The 23,694-nt window shown below is 37.4% G+C and overlaps 1 protein-coding gene across 1 annotated transcript in view; it reads left to right on the forward strand.

Annotated features, from left to right (window-relative positions):
• The window catches only part of GADL1 (glutamate decarboxylase like 1), a 128,720-nt gene that overhangs the window by 73,921 nt on the left and 31,105 nt on the right, over positions 1-23,694 (forward strand). The window contains exon 13 of the mRNA XM_045555740.1: positions 5,439-5,528. Within this exon, the coding sequence (XP_045411696.1) occupies positions 5,439-5,528 (90 nt within the window). The remainder of the gene's footprint in view (positions 1-5,438; positions 5,529-23,694) is intronic.

Here is a 23,694-nt window from a genome sequence, read left to right on the forward strand (position 1 = left end):
TTATCTAAGTACCCCTGAAATGTTCTTCCGCATACTTTTGTCTTTGGCCTTTTATCCTGTCCACATACTCTCCCTGAAGTGTCTTCTGCACATCCAGAGCTTTGCTATCAATAGCCTCAATATATGTCTCCATCCTTGCCTTGTCTCCTAAACTCTGGTTCTTTATATATAGATATATCCGGAAATTTTTACACAGACTCCACAGGCACCTCAAATTCAACATTTCCAAAGTTGAAATATAACCATTTTCCTTGCCAGGATTCTACACTCCTCTTTAGGTCAGTAGAGCTGTGGTCCACCCAAGTAAAAATGTTGATGTTGTCTTCACTATCTCCCTTTTCTTTCCCCTAAGTCTATCTTGTGTACTTAGTTTTCTCCACTCCTAAAGCCACTGCCTTCTTTCAGGATCTCCTCACCCCTCAGCTTAGCACTGCTTTTTACCTTGTCTCTCACTTCCGGTCTTAGATCCCTCCAGCCCATCCTCCGTGCTGCTACTGGAGTGGCCTTCCGGAAATGAGTCTGTTCCCTAGAGGAAAGCTCTCCAGTGTCTCCACATTGCCTCTAGAATCAAGCCCAAACTCCCAAGCATGGCGTGTGAGGAGTCCCTTCATAAAATGACACCCATTGCCACCAACTCCACCTGTCTTCAGTACACCCTGTCCTCTATTCATTCCAGGTACAGTGGGCCCTCCATATCTGTGGGTTCTGCATCCCTGTAGGTTCCACATCTGCAGTTTCAACTAACCGTGGATCAAAAATATTAAAAAAAAAATAAAAAATAACTATACAACAATGAAAATTAATATAAAATCCAATATAACAACTATTTACATAGTATTTACATCGCACTTGATATTATAAATAATCTAGAGATGATTTAGAGTATATGGGAAGCTTGCGTAGGATATATGCAAATACTACACCATATAATGGGATCTTAAGGGGCATTGCCTACATAGGATGGCAAACATTTGCATATATATATTCTACACACATCCTTCTGTAGACTTTTAGTCAACTAGATTACTTATAATGGCTAATAAAATGTAAATGCTATGTAAATAGTTGTTATAATGCATTGTTTAGGGAATAAAAACAAGAAAAAAAGCCTTACATTTTGAGTACAAAAGCAACCATCCTTTTTCCCCTCAAATGTTTCTGAACCTCAGTTAGTTGAATCTGCAGATGTGGAACCCACGGATATGGAGAGCGGGCTGTGCTCGCCATTATCCCGAAAACACTGGCTGCTCCATGTGCAGTATAGAAGCATTCCTTTTCCCAGGAATATTTTTTGGGTTACAAGAAATTTCCTTTTTTATAATTCTCCTTCCATTGTGTTTAACTGGCTGTACCTAGCTCTATCACAAACTGGTCTCTGAGTCTCTGGAAGTAAGTATATAGTGTAAACCATTTTCTTATGTCAATGCCTAGTTCAATATACATAACATATTAAACTTTGTTTATTAAGTTAAACAGTTTGGTTGCCCCTCTTTGGAGACTATAATTTTTTAATGTTCCCCTTCAAATATGGTACCCAGAAATTAATACAGTAATGTGTCTCTCTGGTACAGATTTTAATGGCACTATTAACCCACTTGAAAAGGACATCTCTTTCTACCAATATAGCCACAGATAATAGTCACTAACCTAATAGAGTGCCTGATGTGTGCCAGGTGTGGTAATGAATATTGGAAATAAATTATCTCTTTACTCATCAAACCAGCCCTGTGGGGAAGATAATATCACCTCCATTTTATAGTTTAAGAAGCAGAAACTTAGAAAGTTTGACACTCATCCAAAGATCTGATGAAGTTAGAATTCAAACTCACATCCTGTGGCTCCAAAATCCAGGCTTTTTGTGCTATCCAATGCTGCCTTTGAAATTTTTCTGTGCTTGAACCTTATGTTTAAAACCTATAAGCTTGAAGTCAATTAAAATTCACCATGCCAGCTTTTCCTTCACTCTATATTTGCATGATTGATTATTTAAATCTGTGTGCTAGATTCTGCATTTATACTTATTAAAATGCACAGTGCTAGCTTTGTTTTTTATTGTTATTATTCTTATATGATGACATTGTAAGCAAAGAAGATTAATTTCTTTTGATATGACTCAGTTTTAGGGAACACGAGCTGCTACCTCTTGGTGACCACTAATTTCTTTCCCAAGTGGTCTTATATCATTTGCTCAATAATTCTTCCTGAAATTCACATTAAAGCACCTTAGAATATATCTCTTTTATTTGAAAATCAGGATAGAATGTATGCATCTTTTCCTTAATGTCATGCCTCCTCTTCTTCATGAACTTTTTTAAAGATAATATAATGGCCTTTACAAAGTTTTCATACCTTCACTAGACATTTGGATTCTTTTTATGCCTTCCCAATTTTATGTTTTTTTAGAGAACATAGACTAACTGTATTCCTAAGACACCCAAGAGGTCAGACTTCCATATATATAGGGAATTAAAATTAAGTGGTGTATGAATGGTTCTACTCTGAAAAGTACTCATTAGTGCTTTGAAGTCTCTTGAAAAAAAGTCATTATATAAAATACAAGATACAGAGGCAGAGACAGGAAAAATTCAAATATATTTTTTATGAACATTCAAAGACATGTTTTTATCAACTCAATAATTTTGGTAATGACTAAAATGAAGATATTTCACCAAATGGAGCATCAAATTTCCTCCAATGAAATGAAGTGTCAGAAGGGCTTTACAAGTTTTCAAGTGTTATAATACTGAAACCATTCCATTCTGAAAGAGATTGGGCAAAAGGAGTTATAGATATGTCACTACCAAAATATCTAAACAGAAACTTATTAAAGAAAAGAAATTTAAAAGGTCTAGCAGATAAAGCTATTGTGAAGTGTTTTATAATGTTCCCATGTAAATGAAAAGGAATAATGGATTTGATTATGTATTAGGGTCCATTCTGAAGCTAAAAACTACACAGTAATTTAATGTGGGAATGTGTAATATAAAGAATTATTAACAGGGAATTGGAATCATGGGGGATTGCCTCATAGGAGAGAAAAAGAACCCTAAAAATACTCAGGAATAGCAGTTATAAAGAGCAGCCACTACTCCTAGAACTGACAGAGAGCACCTGAGGAAGAGGCCACCCCCTCCCAGGGCTGAGACCCAGACCTCTTCAGAGAGAGCATGACCCTGGCTCACAGGATGGCGGAGAAGTTCACGGAGGTGTCGCATTGGTGGGACTCACTAGAAATCCACCCTCTGGGGTGTTGAGGAAAGCCATCCACAGGGACGCGCTACAACTTGGAAATGACTGCAAGCTACCCACAAGGGCTGCCAGAGAAGTCATTTGAGGCAAGATGCCTAGCTGTCGTCACTCCCCTATGAAACCACCTGAGCGGGATATGCCAGGAAAAGCCGTTTATGGACCCCATCTGCTGGCATTCTGCTGTGATGCCATCTGAGGGGTTTGTGCTGGGGGAAGCTGCCAGGGGGCCACTTGCCACGTGCCACCAGTGCTGCTGAAAAGAGCCACAGATTCTGTAGGACACCCATAGGTGAGCACACCAAACCCGAAAGAGCTACCCCTTCCTTCTCCAGTGCCCCTCCAGCAGCCTGTGCTGACATAGCCTAAGATTGGACCAGATGACAAGGGAGAAATTTGCAGACTCCACCTCCATTATTACAGAACACTAAGAAAGGGTGAATTTCCACCTGAGAGACAATAAATTGACATAAATGGTATCTGGAAAAAAAAATGTCTTTGATATAAAGACATGAATTCCTAGAATCTAGTGATGGATAATTACTCTATTTTTCTTCTACTTTCTAGTCAGTCATAGTTACTTTACAAAAATTCACATTAAACGCTCTAAGAATTTGAAGCTCAGTTTGTTCTATCCTAGAGAAACCAAATCAATTATAAATCAGAAATCCAAATATGGATTGTGTAGATTTGTAAAAGCTATTGTAGTCTCATGACAAATGTTTGTGGAAATTGAGTTGAATTACATAGTACTTCATTTTTAACTACTCTATATTTTTTTAAGATTTTTAGCTCTTTTCTTGTCAAATCCAATAAGAGTGTTCAAAATTTCAAAGATGAAAGGATGATCAGATCAAGAACTTATCTTGTTGAGCTGGGAATGTTTCCGGGCATTCACTTGTGATTTAAAATCCATTAAAATCAGAACTCTATATAGTACAAGGCTTGATTTTAAGATACAAGATGATAGCTCTTTCCTCTTTCTAAAATAGTTTAAAACCTTATACCCACACTGGGGCAAAATTCTGATGGTTATTGAGAACTATTATAACAGTGGTAATTACCTACAAACTATATTTGTTGTGCAAAATGAAAGGCATTTCAAATTCTATCAGTGCTAAGCATCAAATAAGGAAGGTAGGTGTGACTCATAATCTTTCCTGGATACAATTCCCATGTGCCTAATTTATGAACCCCCAACATAATGTTCCAAATCACCTGGTCATTGAGTACAAGTCATATGATTGCCTTTGGCATGGCATGTCCTATGTTTTTGTGTAGTGAGGACAAAACCTTGTCCTTGTGGCAATGTCTGGGCTAAAGCCTGATAGAATGTTTTCTCATGTTTAACCAAATCATGTCTGATAGGAAAACAGATTAGTGGGGAAGATGACTTGGCTATGGCCACTTAGTTTACATCAGAGTTTCTCAAACATGGAGCATACACTACCCACTTCAGAATCACTTGACATATTTCATAAACTGCCAATTCTTTAGCCTTTTCTAGGTGGACTTAATCAGGCTCTGGGCATTCTGAGCACAGGAACTGAGAATCTACATTTTGAACAAGCCCCCTAGTTGATTCACATTTTACTGATGTTTGAGAGCCGTAAGTCAAGGTGATGCTCTTCCGCCCCTCAGCAGTATTGGCTAGGGTCCCAGCAGTGCTGGTTAGTGACCCTTAAGTATGCCATGCTGCTATCAACTCACAGGTAAGCAGGGCTTTTGCATTTGTCAGGTGTAGCTGGTAATAAAAGCCAACTTTTGCTGCCTTAAACAGAGAAAATATTATTGGAAGTGTACGGTAGTGTAAGAAATAACTTAAGGATCAGAGTTGAAGAGGGAGGAGCCAGGGCATCTCTAAGCACACTTATAGCAGGAGCTAACTGATGGTCAGAGCTGGATTGAGTCAGATTCAACATCAATATGTTTTGTCCTGATATTTGCTCATTCTTGATCTAGAGGGAAGAGAACCCTCTAGGTGTGCACAATGGAGAAGAAATTTTCCAGCAGGCTGTTATCAGAAGTAAGGTGGAATGGATGTCTATTCTATAAGATTCTGATTTGTTATCAAAGTTATACACACATGATAACTCTTAAAGAAGCTAAGAGTTTAAGAAATATGTATTTAATTGTATTCTAAGATAAATCTTAGGGTAACAAAACAACTTACAAATTTTCTTAATCCTCAGCCTGAATATGCCAATATTTGCTTTTGGTACATTCCACCGAGCCTCAGAGAGATGGAAGAAGGACCTGAGTTCTGGGCAAAACTTAATTTGGTAAGTAAGAAGTAAATTGTATTTTTCTTTTTTATGAAATGCATTCAATGTCTATTCTCTGTTGATTCTATAAAAATGGTGTACTTGTTAGAGCCTCTTGAAGTGGTGACTCCTAGTACATTAAAAAGTAATGTACAGACAGTTGTAAACATTGTTTATATTTAACAGATTAACACACTTGACATGTACACACAAATTCAAAACAATTATGCTGTTTGTAAGATAATTACAGAATTTATTAGAAGTTCTGATGCACAGTGCACTTCAAAAAGTTCCATCAGATCATGGGACACAAGGTTAGAGTTGTATGATGAGTGACTACTTCTTTCAACTCTGCATGTGCATCTGTGATTCTTGTATCACATTACTTGGAAATAATGTTAAAAGTGTAAGTTTGATACCCTTTGTGAATGTGAGACCTTCTGTCCTCTTCACCAACAAAGTCTCTGCATCTTACACACAAGGGGCTTACATGATAAAAGAGAAAACAGACGCTAGCAATGGGATTCCGCTGATCTTGGAATAAAATGTGCTTGGAAGTGTCTTCACACACAGCTGTTGAGGGCTGACGATCCAGAGTGAGGAGAAGCCCCAGGCTCCAGGGACTGTCAATTACTCCTTGCCTAGCATGGCCCTGCCAGTTATAATCCTGCTACTAATCCAGATTTCCAAGAACTATGGAGTCTTATGAGTGACACAACTTGATCCCACTCACCTGCTATATGAATATAATATATATTGAACATGAACCCATAGCAGATCCCCTGGGGATTATGAGGCCATGACATGTGGAGTGCAAGTTCTCAATGGTTGGTACCATCAAAGTTAGGCAATCCCCTACCCTTTGCAACTTCCTTCTCAAGGTAAGCACAGCTGACTTCATGACCCTTAGCTCTGACTTCTCCCTACCCTCAGTGGGGAAACAATGATTCTTTTAACAGTTTTTATGGTCCATATCCCTTCTACTTGTGCTTTAGAAGACAGAAAAAGCTTCCCAGTCAGGGAAGCAACCAACATTTATGAGTGCTCACTGTGCTATACACTGGAAATACGATCATCAAAAGGACTTGATCTCTGCCCTTGAGAGGCTCATTCTCCTAGAGACAATGAGTAAGGGGACAATCACAAGGTAACCAGAAATGTGTGACCCTGTTGCCGAGCCTTGAACAGTAAGTAGATGCCCTTCAGGGGACAGTTGCAAAGAAGCAGATTTTGGGAAGAATCACAGCATGAATACTCAGAGGCTCAAGAGAGGAGAACATGGTTGGAAGTCCACAGAGATGCAAAGGAGCAGTGATGGAGGTGAGATGAGAGCAACAGGCAGAGGGAGGGTCATGGGCCCTTGTCTTCCATGGCAAAGAGAATTTTTGCCACAGCCTAATGAGGAGGATGAGAGCAGAGCATGGCGTATGAGCCATGGCCATTGATAGCCTCACCTGGCCCTAGGTCCTTTTAGCCTCAGGTCATTTTCTGTTTAGTCATGGCTCAGTAAACCTCCTACACTGTGACATAACAGATGACAAATATATAAATAGTCTACCTCTTATCAAATCTGACATCAGGAAGCAAAGATGGGGAGAGATGGATGGTGTTGTCTGTGCCCTTGTGGAGACAAGCCGTTCATTACCCGTTTCAGGCAGTTAATGTGGACCTTGGGATCTGTGTTGTATTTTTGTCACACAACCCAAATAGCAAAGTGCTTAAGAATACATTTCAGATGGTAAGTAACCCATAAAAAGAGACAGAGACTGGACGATGATGAGGTTTGGAGGAATATTTTTCACTGATGGGATTCAACTGACAGTTTTGGTGGGGTAGGGAAAGAAACTGTTTCAAGTTAAGAAAGACATGGTTGCCATTTTTCTCCCTAAGCCAGAAATCTCTTTTTGATTGTTAAGAAAAGCAATCGAGAATGTGATGTTTGTATACTGACTCAGTACTGTTGCATAGATGGGGATCAGAGTAAGTGGTTAGTCTTATTATGTTTGGGGATATTTTGGACTTACTCTTTGTTTACTTTTTATTCTCAGAACATTTGAAATTGAGGATGGATATATTGAGCTAAACTCAGATAATTCAGAATATAATACACTTTTCATCTTAACTGAAAATTGAACATGAATTGGGACATTCTTTTTTAGCCTCAATATTTGCCAACATTGACTCTCTTAATACTCAATATCCATGGCTCTCCATTCCTTCATTTTGGAAATGCTTTTTGGCAATTAGAACCATGGTTCCCCTTGCTTGATCTGATATCATACAACTTTAATTGCTATGGTTGCCTCTGATTAGTAAAAATGTATGCTGCAGACAAACTATCATTGGTCCTGAGGTTCTTAGTTTCCTCTGATTCCCTCTCTGTGTGGGGGTATGAATTTGGCAAGGGGGAAGGGAGGCATACATATCTATTGTTGATCTATGTGATTTTATGCTTACTGTAGTATGAGAATGCAAGTATATGATTTATAACCTGGAGCATACTTAAAGCACACTAGAAATTTATTTCAGGGTTTATCTTGGATAGAGAATCACAAACAAATAAATAAACCGAGTAAGACTTTGCCCCTCTGATTCAGACTAGTGTCAGGTTGAGCTGTCAGATTTCTGAATCAGTGATGTGGTAAGTCTTCCTTTGGTGGCAGAAGGGGAGAGCGATTATTTTGTAATGAATTATTTGGTTGGATGGTGTAAGTGTGTGTGTGTGCTAGCAAGTATGTGTGCACACGTATGAGACTATTTTTGAGAACACAATCACTCTGTGGCCTCTCAACACTATGACAGTCACTCTTCAACACTCTATTCAACCACTGAGTTCCAATGCTCTAATTGCTTCCCATTCTCACAGCAGCAATTTTCAACCCTGTCAGACCCAAAGACCACTATTTATGATAAGTATTATATTAGAATACTTAGGTGAGTAATGTATCCTTTACTCTCCTAAAATGAAACCAATAGAAAATATGACATATCTACACACATAATTTTGTAAAAGGCAACATAAGACCTTAACATGTAATATGAAGGAGAAATTAGTTTATAATAAAAATGTTTCATTATATAAATTCCTGGGCATGACAATATTGGAAGACATGAGGAAGTGATAAGATTCTTACTCATATTCTTAGAAACAGGTGAACATAAGCCATATACAAATGCAGACTATTAGAAGTAGGTGATGTTGGTGACACCGATGACAGAAATGGTGAGGTATTAGTGATAACATTTTCAAAAAATGGTATACAACTTTTGGTAATGCTCTGAAGAAAATATTTTCCCCTAGCTTTACATGATAGTAGAAAACTTCATGTTTATTAAAAATGGGCACACAGTATTTGGCATTGATGTGTTAGATTCTGGGCTTGAATAATTATAATCAGACTTTTCACCTCATACATTTTCAACTAGCACATTTGAAAGTCGTGCAAGACATAGGACAGTTCTTCATTGCTCAGACCTGCTCTACACGTTGCAGGTAGCGGGCAACTCTGGTCCCCACCTACTGCCAGTAGCAACCTCCCCAAGTCATGAAAACATCTACCTGCGTTTCCAAAATACTCTTTTGTATATAGCATCATTCCCTTTGAGAACCGCTGGCCCCCAGGATAAAATCTAGTCTTGTCTATTTGGCATCCAGATCCCTCCATGTCTAATTCTTTTTTTTTTTTTCAGCTCATAATGGGGGTACATAAGTTCAAGTTATATACAATGTCCATGTCCTGCCCATCCCCCTGAGTCAGAGCCTCAAGCGTGTCCATTCACCAGACAGTTCGCCTGGCACTCACCATGTAGTCATACTTCCATCCCCTCCCCCCACCCCCCACCTCCCCGAGTCAGCACCCTCAGGCACTTTTCTGACTCAGTCTATTGCGACTTCCCCTGTTGAGACCCCTGCGTGGAGTAAACTGAGACAAGGAATTTCACCAGTCTCCCTACTAGATAGGAAACATGCTAGAAACTAGGTAACAGATCCCTTTCACTAATCAAATTGGAATAATCACTGTCACCCCTAATGTTGATGCCTAGTGTTGGTGAGAGTGTCAGAGGACTCCTATTAGTTGCTTATGGGTACATAAATTTGTACCATTTTTCTGAGAAGCAGCTTTAGAAAACATACCAAATATCTTAATTTTGTATGTATTTTCTTTTAGTGATTCCACTTCTAAAAAATGTATTCTTTGGAAATATTAATAGTTATAGAATTCAGGGGAGAGAAAAACTCAGAAGTTCATAATCATTATGTAAAATAGCAAAAATTATAGAAGAAAGTAAATATTCAGCTACAGGGAATTGGTTAAATTTTATATACACAATTTATTTACAAATTTATAAAATGCAGAACATTTGTTCCAAAATAATATATTTATTATGTATTATTAATTTAAAAAAGGTTTTTTAAAAAATAGCCACTATGGTATGACAGCAATTTTGAAAAATTATGTTTCTCACTTAAATACATATAAAATACTGTGTATATACTTAGGGGCAGATAATTACAGGTGATTTGTCTTTTATATTTCTCTGCGATTTCTTGGTTTTCTACAATTAATATATATTACTTTTGTGAAAATAACACTAATACTAATAAATTATAAAATTATAAATATAATAAAAATAAAATAATAAAAAAATAGAGTAATTGACACTATGAAGCCATAGATTTCCTTGAGTGCTTATCTAGACAAAGGGTTATCCGCATTTTGACTGTGTACTTTTCACAGTGTTTTAAAAATTAAGCATTTATCCCAATATAGTATGTGTTTTTCTGTTTTTAAAGTATCTACATTATACTTTGTAAGTATAGCATATACATTTTAAAAATACACAAAGTAAGTTTTTTTAAGGATGAATTTTAAATTTTTAAATATTAATAGATGTTTTCATCTTTTCATTTTGTACCACTCTTTGGAGACCATGATTATACAATATTCGATTAATTAGTTTGCAGACCATTTTCTCCCATGACATTTTCCCAGATATGGCATATAATTTGTCATCCCTTCCCATTTCTCTCTCTCTCTCGCTCCTCGTTAAAATACTCACAGTATCTACACTGGTTTAAATTTAGAAGCACTGTTTCTGGTGGTCATAGTGAGATCTTCAACAGACTTCCCAGGTTTCCCTGAAAGCTTCCAGCCTCGTGGTAGACTTACACTTAGCTTTCTAAAGCAGCTGCCTAAAGTAAGTTAATGTGTGTTTGTTTCCTCTGAAGCTGTCCCACAGTGATCAGATATTGAGAACGAGGAAGTTGGGGGTAGAATGCAAAGATGAACCGGGAAACAGAAGGCCCAGGGAATGCAACTGACCGTTTCACTAGCTTGTTTTGCCCCATCATTTCTAAATGTTCTGATGAAGAAGATCTCCTCTTTTGTGGATGTTTCATAAATAATTCTACATTATGCCAAAAAAATTTACATTCTTAAAAGTAATTATCAAGCTGTCTTTTTGTACTCATGCATGGTCATTTCAGCTTTTTTGAAATTTGCCGACCTGCAGATTTGTGACTAATATTATTTATAACTGTCTCCTCAATAGTAGAGGAGGAATAAATCTTTTAGAATCTAGTTGATGGGTTTGTTGTTTTATTGCTTATTTGGTGATGTGACTTGATATGATATTCCAGATATCTCTAGAAAGAATTTAGTATTTTCCCTGGCAGGTTTCTGATTAACAGTCCTTGAAGATGAAACTGGATAATCTTGAGTAGAGTGATGTGCTTCTGTGGAAGCCTCACAGCGAACACACCCCAACAGGCTGCTTCTTGAGATTCTAGGTAGGGTTTCAGTGAACCTTGCCTTGCCCCATTTGTTTCCGGAATGTTCTTTTTCACATTTGACATCTGGACTCATTTCTAGCCACTCTGACAGCAGTTTTGTATATAGCATCTTCTGGCTTCTTTGGAGGGGGTGCATGTGCGTGTGCACACATGTACATACATGTGCATGAGTTCATAAAAATGTTGAGAGCTTCTGTTTATTTTTGAGAATTCTGATTCTGATTGTCTTTTGATCACCATCTATGACATTAGCATATCCAGTCACTCATTTTTGAATTATGAATTTAAAATGCCTGTTTCTTTAAAGGTGCAGCAGTTTTTTTAAGAAAAATATATCTTCAGGTTCTTTTTAAACCTTGTGTGATAGAATTTATAATACATTCTATAACAGGAAACAGGAAAAATCCTGTCTCCTAGTAGATATCACTCATTTTCAAGCTTTACTTTCTTTGAAATTTATATTTAAAAAGAGTCTAATATAGAAGTGCCTTTTAAAGAAAGTATTTCTAAATGTGATTTGAGAGGCTTCCCCTGTTCTGATAGTGGATGGATGTAGATTTCAAAAATGCTTAGCAAGTGGATTTCCTATGTTTTGTAGATATTGTATGTTCTTTTCCCAAATGATTAAGAACTGAGATAAAATGTTCTTTTAAGTATTTTCTCGGGTAAAGATATTATTACATACAATTTGTCAGTCTAGTTGTAATTAGCTTTGTTCTTGTGTCATTCTGCAATTAAGGGTCAAGGAGCCACTTGGGTACTTCCCACGTAAGTATGGCCTTCTTCAGAAATCAGCTGAAGATGCTAGAGTGTTCCTTCGGCTGAGGCTGAGTGTTTTATCGTTTTTATGTTCATCTCTCTTCCCCAGTTATTTAGTTATCTTTCTGAAAAACTATACTCCATTGGATTTATAAAATTTCAACCAACAAAAGGTTCCAACAACATTGTTGTTGTATCTGCATGTACAATGAAGAAGTTCACAGTGAGTTTTCCTTCATATTTAATAGCACCTTTCAACATATAGATAAAATAAATTTTAAATTGTTGTTATTAATTACTTTACTTATTTACATACTTATATTGTTTTTTGCTCTTTAAACATTTGCAAACTCATAAAGAAGAATTTTTTATGGATGGTAACTTGAACCCCCCAGGAAAGCCAGGCAAATACAGATGTCCTCATAAAAATTTTTTTTCCTTTATTTTTCTTTGCTGAGTTTAACAGTCTCCTCTCTTATTTCTGTTGCACTGTTCTAATTTGCTGTGGAGGAAGTTCTGAATTTAGCCTATCTGGTGAAAATTAAAATAGAGCAGAAAGAAGCTGGCATCTCTGCAGGCTGAGGCTGAGCACATGGGCCTGAGGTCAGGATGAGACTGGTTCTTAAAGAGGGATTTCCATGAGGGTGGCCCCCAGGAGCCCACTCACACCGGCAAGCACCTGTTCCCTTATGACTGACTCATCCATTGGGCACACTCGATGACAGTCATGGAAAATGAGGCCAAGGAACATAGGTAAATCTGCACTTGACAAACATCTTTTTGCATGCTGGGTCTACTGTCCTGGATGCGCGCATGAGGCACGAGTGTACCCTGCTCTCTGCTGGAGTAGCTCTGGCCTTGTCTATAACTTGCACATGTGAGCCAAGTTTATCACTTAAATCTTCCCAGTTTCTTTAGTCTCTACTCATATACGGTCCAACTGAAATAATTCTGAATTTCCGAATATGTCAGGGTAAGTGTTGAGGAAAGGCAAAATCTTAATTAATGCTTATGAACCACTTACCACAGTGTCTCTGAGTATAATCTTATTTAGTTTACTCAGTCAGGGTTGCAAACCTAAATACCTATAGAAGCTAGACAAGTACCATAAATGAGAGAAGTAAACTGGGTGCAATACAATAGGGAGTGGTGGGGACTATGGTAAACTGCAAAGCACTGGCCCCAGCTAAAGGGAGCAGCCTCAACTGAGCTCCTAATGATGTCCTCCATGCAGGAATGCAGGTGTGGGTTGCCAGGTCTTCTTATTTTTTAAGAGAAGCTAGATATAAAGATGCTTATGTGAATGGTCCTTTGTTTTTAATGTTTTCAATATTGGCAAATGATTGAAAACCTTCTGACATACATTTGTCAATGGGATCTGGCCTTCAGGCATCTAGTTTGCAATTCTTACTTAAATCCATCAATCCTTGATCACCTGCATCTGTGCGTATGTCACTGGAAGCTCCTTGAGATGAGGGTGTGTCCCTTCTTTGTCTTTGCTCCTCCATGGCAGCTAATCTGATGGTCACCCCTGGCCCATCATCAACTTTGAGGGATGCTCGAGCTCTATGCCAGCTACCAGAAAAAGAAAACTCACTGTCTCATGCTGTCATACCTGTAAAACAGGTGCTTTAAGGGAAATAACCTTGTGGCAAATGCGGCAGCACAATTAAGATAAATGGATGTGGGTATATTTTGTTCTTGTGGTTCTCCTTTCCCTATTCTAAGAATTAGACAGGGCCCCTGGGCTTCATGTCTCTCCTGAGGTTTGTGTGGCTGCACATGTCCATCTTCCTAGATTTTCTGAAAGCCTACGCTGGCCCATGGTGAGACCATATAAGAAGCAGACAGGCGGGCACAGGGGAAGGAGGAAAAATTTTCTGCAAGCCAAAGGAGGGGTGCAGGAGTGATTCCACAGGTGCAAATCGTTCTCAGCTTCCCTGCTTTGGGTTCCCTAGGGAGATGTCTGGGCCTGTGTGTGTGTGTGTGTGTGTGTGTGTGTGTGTGTGTGTGTGTGTGTTCCAGACATTGGAACTTCTTCCCATACCCTGACAGGTAAGGTTACAGCACAGACACAAGTATACCAAGAAATCATGTTGGTTCAGATCATAAGTAGTTCACTGGTGACAAGGATGAACCAATGACCTAAACACTGGCATTAGCTAAGACTCCTCATTACCTCTTCAGGAGTCTTTGGGGCTATGGGAGCTGTAATAATGACTGAGATTGACTTTTCAACCTGGCCTAGTAGGACGGTGGCTTGAGGTTGGACTTAATTTTATTCAAAGGAAATAAAGTACAATGCTGTGACATTTCTTGTGCACCTGAGTTTATGGAGCAAAATTCGTACCCACAACACAACCATTAAGAAAATTGCTCTGGACTTGATGCCATATTTATTGTTGCAAAACAAAGAATGGACCCTGTGCTGAAAGAAAAAAAAGATTTTTTTTTTTTCCAGTTATCTTTGAAGTTTCTTTGCCAGTACCAAACCTGCCCCCTGGTGGCACCTTTGCTCAGTTTTCCTTTCATAGCTGGGACAAGACACACTAAATGCTGACTGAACAAATGCTGTTCAAAGGTTATAGAATTATAGCATCACAGGTGTCAGGACTACTTGTTTCTGCCAGACCAAGAAAGGCTCACCTGAATAAGAAAGTCTCAAATGATCATATTGTTCCTTTTCTTCACTTCAAACATGTTTCTGTTTCTCTTTCTTCATCTTCACTTCAGAGGGAAGTCATGTGTCTCGTCTCTACAGCAAACTTCTGCTTTTTCCTTTGAGGCTCCTTTTCTGCCTGGGACATCATTCCACCGCCAATCTCACCACTTTCTTCCTTCTCCTCCCCTCCCCTGCCCTCTTCTCTCTCCCTCTGCTTCTCAAATTTTCATTCTCTTTTCCTCTGATATTTTGCTCCCTTCAATGGAGTAAATATGTCCAGGCTTTGACAAAGGAAACAATTCCATAATTTTCTTTCACTATTGTTTTCCCCTCAAGCTACTTCACTGTCTCTTTCCCCAGCCCTTTGGAATAAACTCCTGAAAATGAAAGCTTAAAACGTCTTACCCTATATAATAAATAGTCTCCTATAGTTTATAAAACCATTTTCATAATACTGGGTGTTTAGGTTGTTTCCAATATTTTCCATTATGAACAATAATATATGAATTTTTTTTGCTTACTCCACTTTTGCTTTTGTTATTTTCAGAGGTTAAGGTGTTCAAAATGTAATTGCTGATTATGAAAAATCAGTGTGATTTTGAAGTTTGATTAGTTATATATTACTAATTTTTAAGAAGTTTGTATCCATTTATAATGTGATCAGCAAGAAATGAGTACACAGGGTTCAGTCTAACTGTGGCAACATTAGGTGATGCAGGGGTAGGGTTCAGAGGAGAAATTTCCCTCAAGGCAAAGGAGGGGTATGGAATTAATTAGGAAGGCAAAAATCCTATCTTGTTTGCCTTGCTTTATATTGTTTTATGTATATGTATATATTTATTAATTGTTGGTAAGGTAAACAATTTTTATTTTTTTCTTTTTACTGATTATTTCTCAATGTATTCACTTTTTCCATATTTAACATATTTATATTTTGAGATCTGGTGTTTTCCTTATAAATTTGAATGAGGGTAATATAGTTTGGGTTTTAAAGCTCTCTTTGTCACATGGAATGCAAATATTGCCCTCAGTATAATGTCCTTTTTATTTTAGTCTTACTGTTTTTTCATTGTACAAAAGTTTTAAATTTTTTATGTATTCAAATCTGTCAATCTTTTCCTTCATGATTTATTCCACTGCTTCAAAGCTGAAGTTACTGTTTTTTCACAAATCTGATAAATATTCTATTCCATCTCCTGCTGGTTTTTCTGTCATTCAGTTTTTGTATTTAACTCCTTAATCCACGTGTGGGTTATTTTGTGGATCTATCATTTCCCCAAATTGTTATGCAGTTATTCTAATTTGACTTATTAAGTAATTATTCCTAATACTTTTATTATGGGAAGCTTGTGTTATCATGTGTTACATTTTAAAAACCTATTCTATTTCTTGATTTTCCAATCTGTTCTATTGATCTGTCTCTGTGTTTGTGCCAGGAACCAAAGGATTTAAATGATATTGCATTATAATGAATTTTCAAATCTGCTAAAACTCTACCCTCCTGGCTGCTTTATAAAATGGCATTCTTTAATATTATATATTTTTAATTTTGCATCTGTGGTTTAGAACTTTTTTTTAAGTTAAAAATACATATTGTCAAGACTTTTATTGGCATTTAAATCACTGGTTCTGGAGTCAAATAAATAAAGCCTCTGCCACTCAGTGGCTGTGTGACCATGGTAAATTCCCTTCACCTGCATTTTTTCATCAGTAACATGGGGGTATTAAAAAGTGCCTACCTTATAGGATCTTGGTGGGAATTGAATGATATAATTCATGTAAAGTGCTTAGCACAGCGCCTGGCACAGAGTAAATGCTTGATAAACATTAGCTTTAATTATCATTAATCTTGTTACCTCATGACTATATGAGCCCCAAATGCCTTCTTCATGCCTTTCTATTTGTCCCTCTCCGAAATGTCTTATGCACTATGACAGTAATAGACTTCCTAAAAATCCAACCCTGATTATGTTATTCCCTCGTGTTTCCCCTTGTCCCATAGGAAAGAGTCTATAAATCATTCAGAGACTGCAATGATCTGATTTAACTAAACCTCCTTACCTGTCTCTCCTGCTAATCCTGTTCATGTCCCCTGCACTCTAGCCAACTCAGCCACCTGCTCCTGTCTTTACTTGGAAAGCCAGCACACCACTGTCATTGAACACATTGGCTTGGCAGTCAGAAAAACCCAGGTTCAAGTCCTGGCTTCATCACTTCCTTGTGGTGTGCCTTTTGGCACGTACATCACCACCCCATGCTTGCTTCCTCATCCATAACATTGCAGGAATATGGTATGCTGTGGATTTTCAGGGACTAAATGGGATAGTACACACAAACCACTTTACACAGTGCTGAGTAGGACTGGCTACATAATTTGCAGAGCTCAGTGCAAAATAAAAATTCGGGGTCCCTTTTTCAGAAATTATCAAAAATTTCAAGATGGTAATAGTAGAGCATGACCAAGCATGGGGCCCTTGTGAGCTTGGGATCTTGTGTGATGGCACAGGTTGCACACCCTTGAAGCCAGCCCTGGTGCTCAGTGTTGATAACATGGGGTGAATATTAACATTCTTATTTCCTTGCATTTTCTCACAGTGCTCACTTTATCCCGGGTGTCTTGCTGCTTCCTCTACCACCTCTTCATTCTTTAAGGTTCACCTCATGTGCAACCTCCTCATGTATATATATACTTGTTTCCTCCTCTGAAGGACTATAGCAATGATTCCGTCTTTTTAAAGCCACTTATAGCTTTTAACCTGGTATATAGTGAACTTTTATGTTTGACTTCACCTTAAAATTAGACTGTCAGCCCCTTGGCTTGCCCAGAAAGTATTTCCTGACGCCCAAGTGTGAGTACACTTTCCACATACTCCTGCTACACATTTGCTTCCGCTGTCTCAGCAGGTACCATAATATAGCAACATTTTGGGGAGTTGGAAAAGATGGTGTTAAGTGAGGGATAAGAGAAACAATGAGAAATTACCATAACAGGAAATCGCTAATGAGTTTTTGCACAGGGACGAAGCATTGCAATCCCATTATCAACAAAGATTCACTCATTTGTATTAAAGATACTGTTGATGGAAGGGGAAATGAAGATAGCAAATGTGTCATACTGGGGTTAGTTAGGCTTGAGCTTCAATTTTCCAAGCCTGGCTAGCACAGAGTCTAGTGCAAAATAAAAATGTGGGGCCCCTTCTTCCAAAATTATGCAGAATTTTAAGATGGAGATGGCAGAACATTAAATCAAGCATGCCCTTCTGAGGACACAGGTTACACACCCATGAAGCCAGCCCTGGCATTGACTGTTTAATAATGAGGTTGCTTGTTAATATTTTTACTTGCTTGTATTTTCTCATATTGTTACTATCACATAGTAGATGCACAATAAATATTTGCTGAATGAATGAATCAGTGAATTAAGGCATTAACTTATGTGTTACCCTTTTGGATGACTGGCTTATGTGCTTATAGTGGTTTTCTAGAGACATAGTGGGTTTTACTTTCTTTGCCCATCATCTCACCTATATAAGCTTTATATAATAAATATGACTGCTCATCCTGAGAGTGTGATTGGATTGGTCTGCAGTGAGGGCCTACGGTCACCTTTTTATCTGACTTCTGATGTGCAGGAAGGGCTGAGAGCCATCGCTTCTTCTGAATGATGATCCGTGGGGGAGATTTCTCAGGACAAGAGAGGCTTAATAAAGAAGATGTCTTAGGAAGTTGAACATTTGAATGGGGACTTTTCTGTTTTGTGTAAATCTAGCAGAGTTGGCATTGTAAGTTACTGTCTAGTTGTGGTTCTGCCGACCAAGTCATCATCAGTTCAGAATTCAGGGAAAAAAAAGAGTTGTAATTTACAGGTATGACTTAAGAGGACTATACCTCCCTCTGTCTTCGTCCAGACTTTTCCTACTATCTATCCTTGGTTCATGCTTTGTTTCTTATGAAAGTGTCCCCCTATCTAGGATGTCCTGCAAATGGCAGCATCTCTTGTTTTAGGGGGTAGGAATAATTTAAATGCTGGCAGCACTGTAGCAGAGCTTGCTTCAGTCAACTGTAATATCGACTGCCTAACTCAGAGTGGAGATTGTCTTCCAGTACAACCTGGGGGAGCCGATTGTTCAGGTGGTACTGAAGTGGACCAGAATATTGTGGCCAGTGAATTTGGTACCAATCATGTCTATCACATGAATTAACAATTCTTAAGTGTAAAAAGATGATCAGACACACAAAATTCTCATTTGAATTTGCCCATTCATGTAAAAAATATATATTTAGCAGCTATTGTGTGTCAGGCACTCTTCTAGGTGCGTGGGATACATCTCTCTTGTTGAGTCATTTTTATAACAAAATGTTCATCAGCTTGCATAGAAAAATTATCATTAGGGACCGGGGCTTTATGAAAGATTAACAGGAAAGATAAGAAAATGTAACTACTCTGAATCGCTCTTCTTCAGTTTTTACAAAAGAAATCTCAGTTTGGTTTTTTGTTTATAATGCAGTAGTCCTGCAGTTTTATTTTTCTTATACATTATTCTTCTCATATGTTGCAAGTGTAATCTAACAGAAATATTGCAAAACCGAGCTATCATTTCAGTTATAGGAACACCAGGATCTATCAGATCATGTCTTAGAAATTAGTTTCTACTGTGTATCTTCTTACAGTTTGAGCAAAGAAAATGCCTTGGGTGTAAAATATACTATAACTCTATTAAGAAAATTTTTTCCTTCATATCATCTGTTATTATCTAAGAGAGCTACATTTTTAAATGTCTTGCAAAAAAATCTTTCTTTTTTTATTGTTTTGGCATGAAGTTTAAATATAAAATTCCTTCACTAATTATTAAAGATAAACATTAATATATTAATATAAATATAGTGTATAAACATATATTAAATAATTACATCTTTATAAATATTAAACATTTTATGCTATTATCACAAAATAGCATCAAAATTTAAATTTAATTTTTATCTTGTTAAAATTTTTATGCTATTATCATAAATTAATATTAAATATAATATTTTAAATTTTGTCCTCATTAATAAGTTTAAAGTTAATTTAATTGGAATACCATATACAATAAAACTTCAGTTTTTTTGTTATAAAGAAAAAACATATCAATAGAAAGGTATTTTCTTTTGTATTATTGAACTTATTTATAAAGTAAATAAGATTTTCCTAATATATATAACCAAATTCTACATCATTTCAGAAAAGATATTTTTGATACTCTCACATTTCTTCATTTGCTAAATTAAAATTTTCTGGTCAAATGCTGACTAAAGATTATATAAGGTATAGATATAGATATAGATATGATGTAGTTACAATGGTTAAACTTGCAATTTTTTGACTTTACAATGATGCAAAACTGTTGCAACTGTGATGTAATATACAATACTCAATAAATTACATGAGATATTCAACCATTTATTATAAAATAGGCTTTGTGTTAGATGATCTTGCCCAGCTGTAGGTTACTGTAAGTGCCTGAGGATGTGTAAGGCAGGCTAGGCTAGGCTATGAAGTTCAGTAGGTTAGGTGTACTAAATTCAATTTTGACTTACAGTATTTTCAATTTACAATGGGATAGTCAGTATGTAACCCCATCATAAGTGTAGGAGCATCTATATGCATATAAACACACATATACATACACACACAAACATATGATCATTTGAATGTGTACATATACATATATTTATACACATATATAGAGAGATTATTTTTAATTGCCACATAATAATTATGGGTTAGGTAGAGAGATTTTTTTAATGACAAAGGGTATAAAGTGTATTAAATTTTTAAAAGTTTATAAGCTTATAAAAGTTTTTTTGTTAAATTTTAATCTCTCATTTTGCAGGTCAGTTTTTGAAGTATAAAACTCAGGTATGTTTTGTGTATTTTTTTTCATGTAGTGGCAATTTGGAAAAATAGAAACTTTGAATGGAAGCTTTGAATTTAGTCTTCCACAGGAACTTTCTATTCAAGTATTGAGTAGAAAAAGAAAGCTCTTGTAAACCTATGCCCTTACTCTTCTTTTCTTGCCTAGATTGCTGCCACAAACTATCTCAACCTGGACCCTGTGCTCCTAGCATTTCCTCTGCCCCAAGCCTCTCTTCATGCTGTTAATGGTCATGTGTAAACAGCCATTGAATCCTTTTGTTCCTCCTTCTACAGACCTTCCCACTTCTCTGTAAAACACAAGTTCCTAAGCAGGGCAGTCAAGGCATTTGGTGACATGAACTTCGCCTCCTCCTGCAGCCACATCTCTCACCTGTCCAGGTCACATCAGCAAGATCTGTGCTCAAGGTCTCAGCTGTCTCTTTTGTGCCTTAGTTCCAAATGTTCTCTTTTCTTAGAGTCTCACTTCTCTTGTGGCCCCAAATATTACATACATATAATTCCTATGCACATATACAAACTTCATGTTATATATCATGTGAAATGCAGCATTTTAACGTGTTGTACTGTTTCAAAATTGTCTTTAAAAATGTTAACCAGAGGTTTGAGCCTAACTGGTAGTGGTCCTGAGTGGAGGGGGTGCTCTATTGTGAGTATGGTGTAGAATAAGTGCTCCATATGGTTTTTTGAGTCACCGCTGGCCCAGTAACATCGTTTTCTCTCTGTCCACTTCCCTCATACACACACAGACGCCCCTGAAAGTCTCATTCCAGCTTTCTTTTTGATCACTACAACCTGCTAAGGATTGATATTTTCAACTGGATAAAGTTTGGTCTAGACTCAAAGACTTTTTGTGTAAAGAATAAGGGTCAGCTACAGAGTCAGGGAAGGAATCTTACCAAAAATCCATTTGCACAAAAAGTGTGGCTGGTGCAGGAGCTAAAATATACCAAGCAGTAAAAATAAACATAAATAACCCCAGGTTCTGCAGTTAATGGAATGTGAAAATATGTGTGTGCCACTGATACTGGGTGCCTGGAAGAAGTCTTAGCCACTTGTTTTGTCAATAAACCCCACATGTATTTGGTAAACTTAGTTGCTGTTCATGCCTAGAATTCACCAAATACTCCCTGAGTCAAATTTAATTGAGCAGTTTTGTAAGGAGCCCTCGTAGGCTCTAGCTGCCTTCTCCTTGGAGGCTTTTCTCAGAATTCTCATTGCTGTCCATGCTGAAACATCTCGCAGTAATGTAAAATGTGAGAAAAATTCAGCCATATTTAGGGGAAAGGTCATTTTTTTAATGAGTAAATGCAGCATACAACACGAAATTTATATACACGATCTCTTTAGAGGTTCTTCGTTAAATGCCTGTATGAAAACTGATAGTGTTAGAACCTTTTTGAATGGAAAAAGAAATCTAGTTGCAAAATATTTTTGTGGGCTGTGTTCTGCATGGTAAATTTTAATCCCCATTTTGCCAATTTGAGTTAACATTGCTTACCTTTTTTTTTATTAGCCATTGATTTCTTTAGTAGAACAGTGCAGGATATCAGCCTTTTTTGTGTGTGAATCAAAGTGGGAATGGCCACAGTTTCCCTATGTCTTCTCCCTTCCAGCAAATGATTTTATTTGGTAAATCTTTTTTATTAGTGTAGGTGAGGCTCCACCTTCTGTCCATTGTCACCCTGCCCTCAATTCAAGAAAAATGTGTAGAGTAAAAGTCCCTAAATGAGAGAATGCATTCAGACAAAGTCACATTACCAAGTCACTCTTTGCTATATAAAAATGATTCCAAACAGTAGTCCTAGCTACTAGAAGGTCCTCTAACCTAAACAATTCCTGTGGAGTGCTTATTAAGGCCACCACTCTTTCAACTGCACAGTATTTGGTGAGAGAAAGATAATTTTTTTTAACTGAGATTTTGTGTATGGGTGGCCTGGAAGATGGTAAATGGAAAGGGGAAATGGACAAGTAAGTTTGAAGATGTTGCTGGATGTGGTTGGGGAGTTTTGTATGGAGATATTAAGAGGAATGCCAGCTGGAGATGGTCCGATGGTAACTAGACCTCAGTGGCTACGACTTAAGGAAAAGTTTAGGGCTAGAGAGAAAGTTTGGGAGTTTTCCACAGAGAGTGGTAAAAGTTCCTAAAAATGGTACTTACAGAAGAGAAGAAAGCTGAAAGAAAAGAAGCAAAATTCTTGAATAACATCTATTGATAAGGCACAAAGAGTCGTAAGATAACATTACAAAGTAGCTGGGGCAAGAGCAATGTATATTGCTATAAAAATGAAGGCGATGAGTCTCAAGGAGGAAGATGGGTGTGAAGGAAAGGGGATGTGTTAGAGGAAAGTATTAAACTTCATACAAGAAGGTGGCTTCTCTTTTCTAATACATTTAATTTTCTTTGAAAGAGAGAATTTCCTTTCTCATGTTCAAGAAACATGACTTACTGCTACAGTAATACTGTGAAACAATCCCAAATTTTTAGTGACATAAAATAGTAAGCATTTATTGTTCACACATCTGCAGGGAAGGGGGAGATGTTGGGTGGCTAATTGAGGTTGGACTCAGCTGGGGGTGGCTCTGCTCCATGAATCTCTTATCCTCTTCCTTGAACTGCTGGACTATCTGAGGGATGTTTTTATGGCAATGACAGGGGCACAAGAGCACAAACACAATTGCACAAGAGCATTTCAAGAGTCTCTGTTGTGTCATGTCCACCAACATCTGACTGGCCAAAGCAAATTGCATAACTGAGCCCAACATTAAAATATGGTGGAGACTATACTCCACCATCCACCATCGTGGAGCCAGATATAGCCATGTGGACAAACCCACAATGGTGCAGGGAAATATATTACTCCCATGGAAGTGAAGAAGTAAGGATAAATATTTCTGAAGAATAACCTAATCTACCAGAAATAAAGATGGTCACTTTTAAAACTAGAAACTTAGGCATGATTTAACAAGATATAAAATGTGGAATAACAAAACCTAATTCAAAATTAGGCTTCAGCCGACCACAGTGTCATTGCGGGAACCTGTCTCAGTTAGA

The sequence above is a fragment of the Lemur catta genome, chromosome 1 (genome assembly GCF_020740605.2).
Source record: "Lemur catta isolate mLemCat1 chromosome 1, mLemCat1.pri, whole genome shotgun sequence".
NCBI classification, from domain to species: domain Eukaryota; kingdom Metazoa; phylum Chordata; class Mammalia; order Primates; family Lemuridae; genus Lemur; species Lemur catta.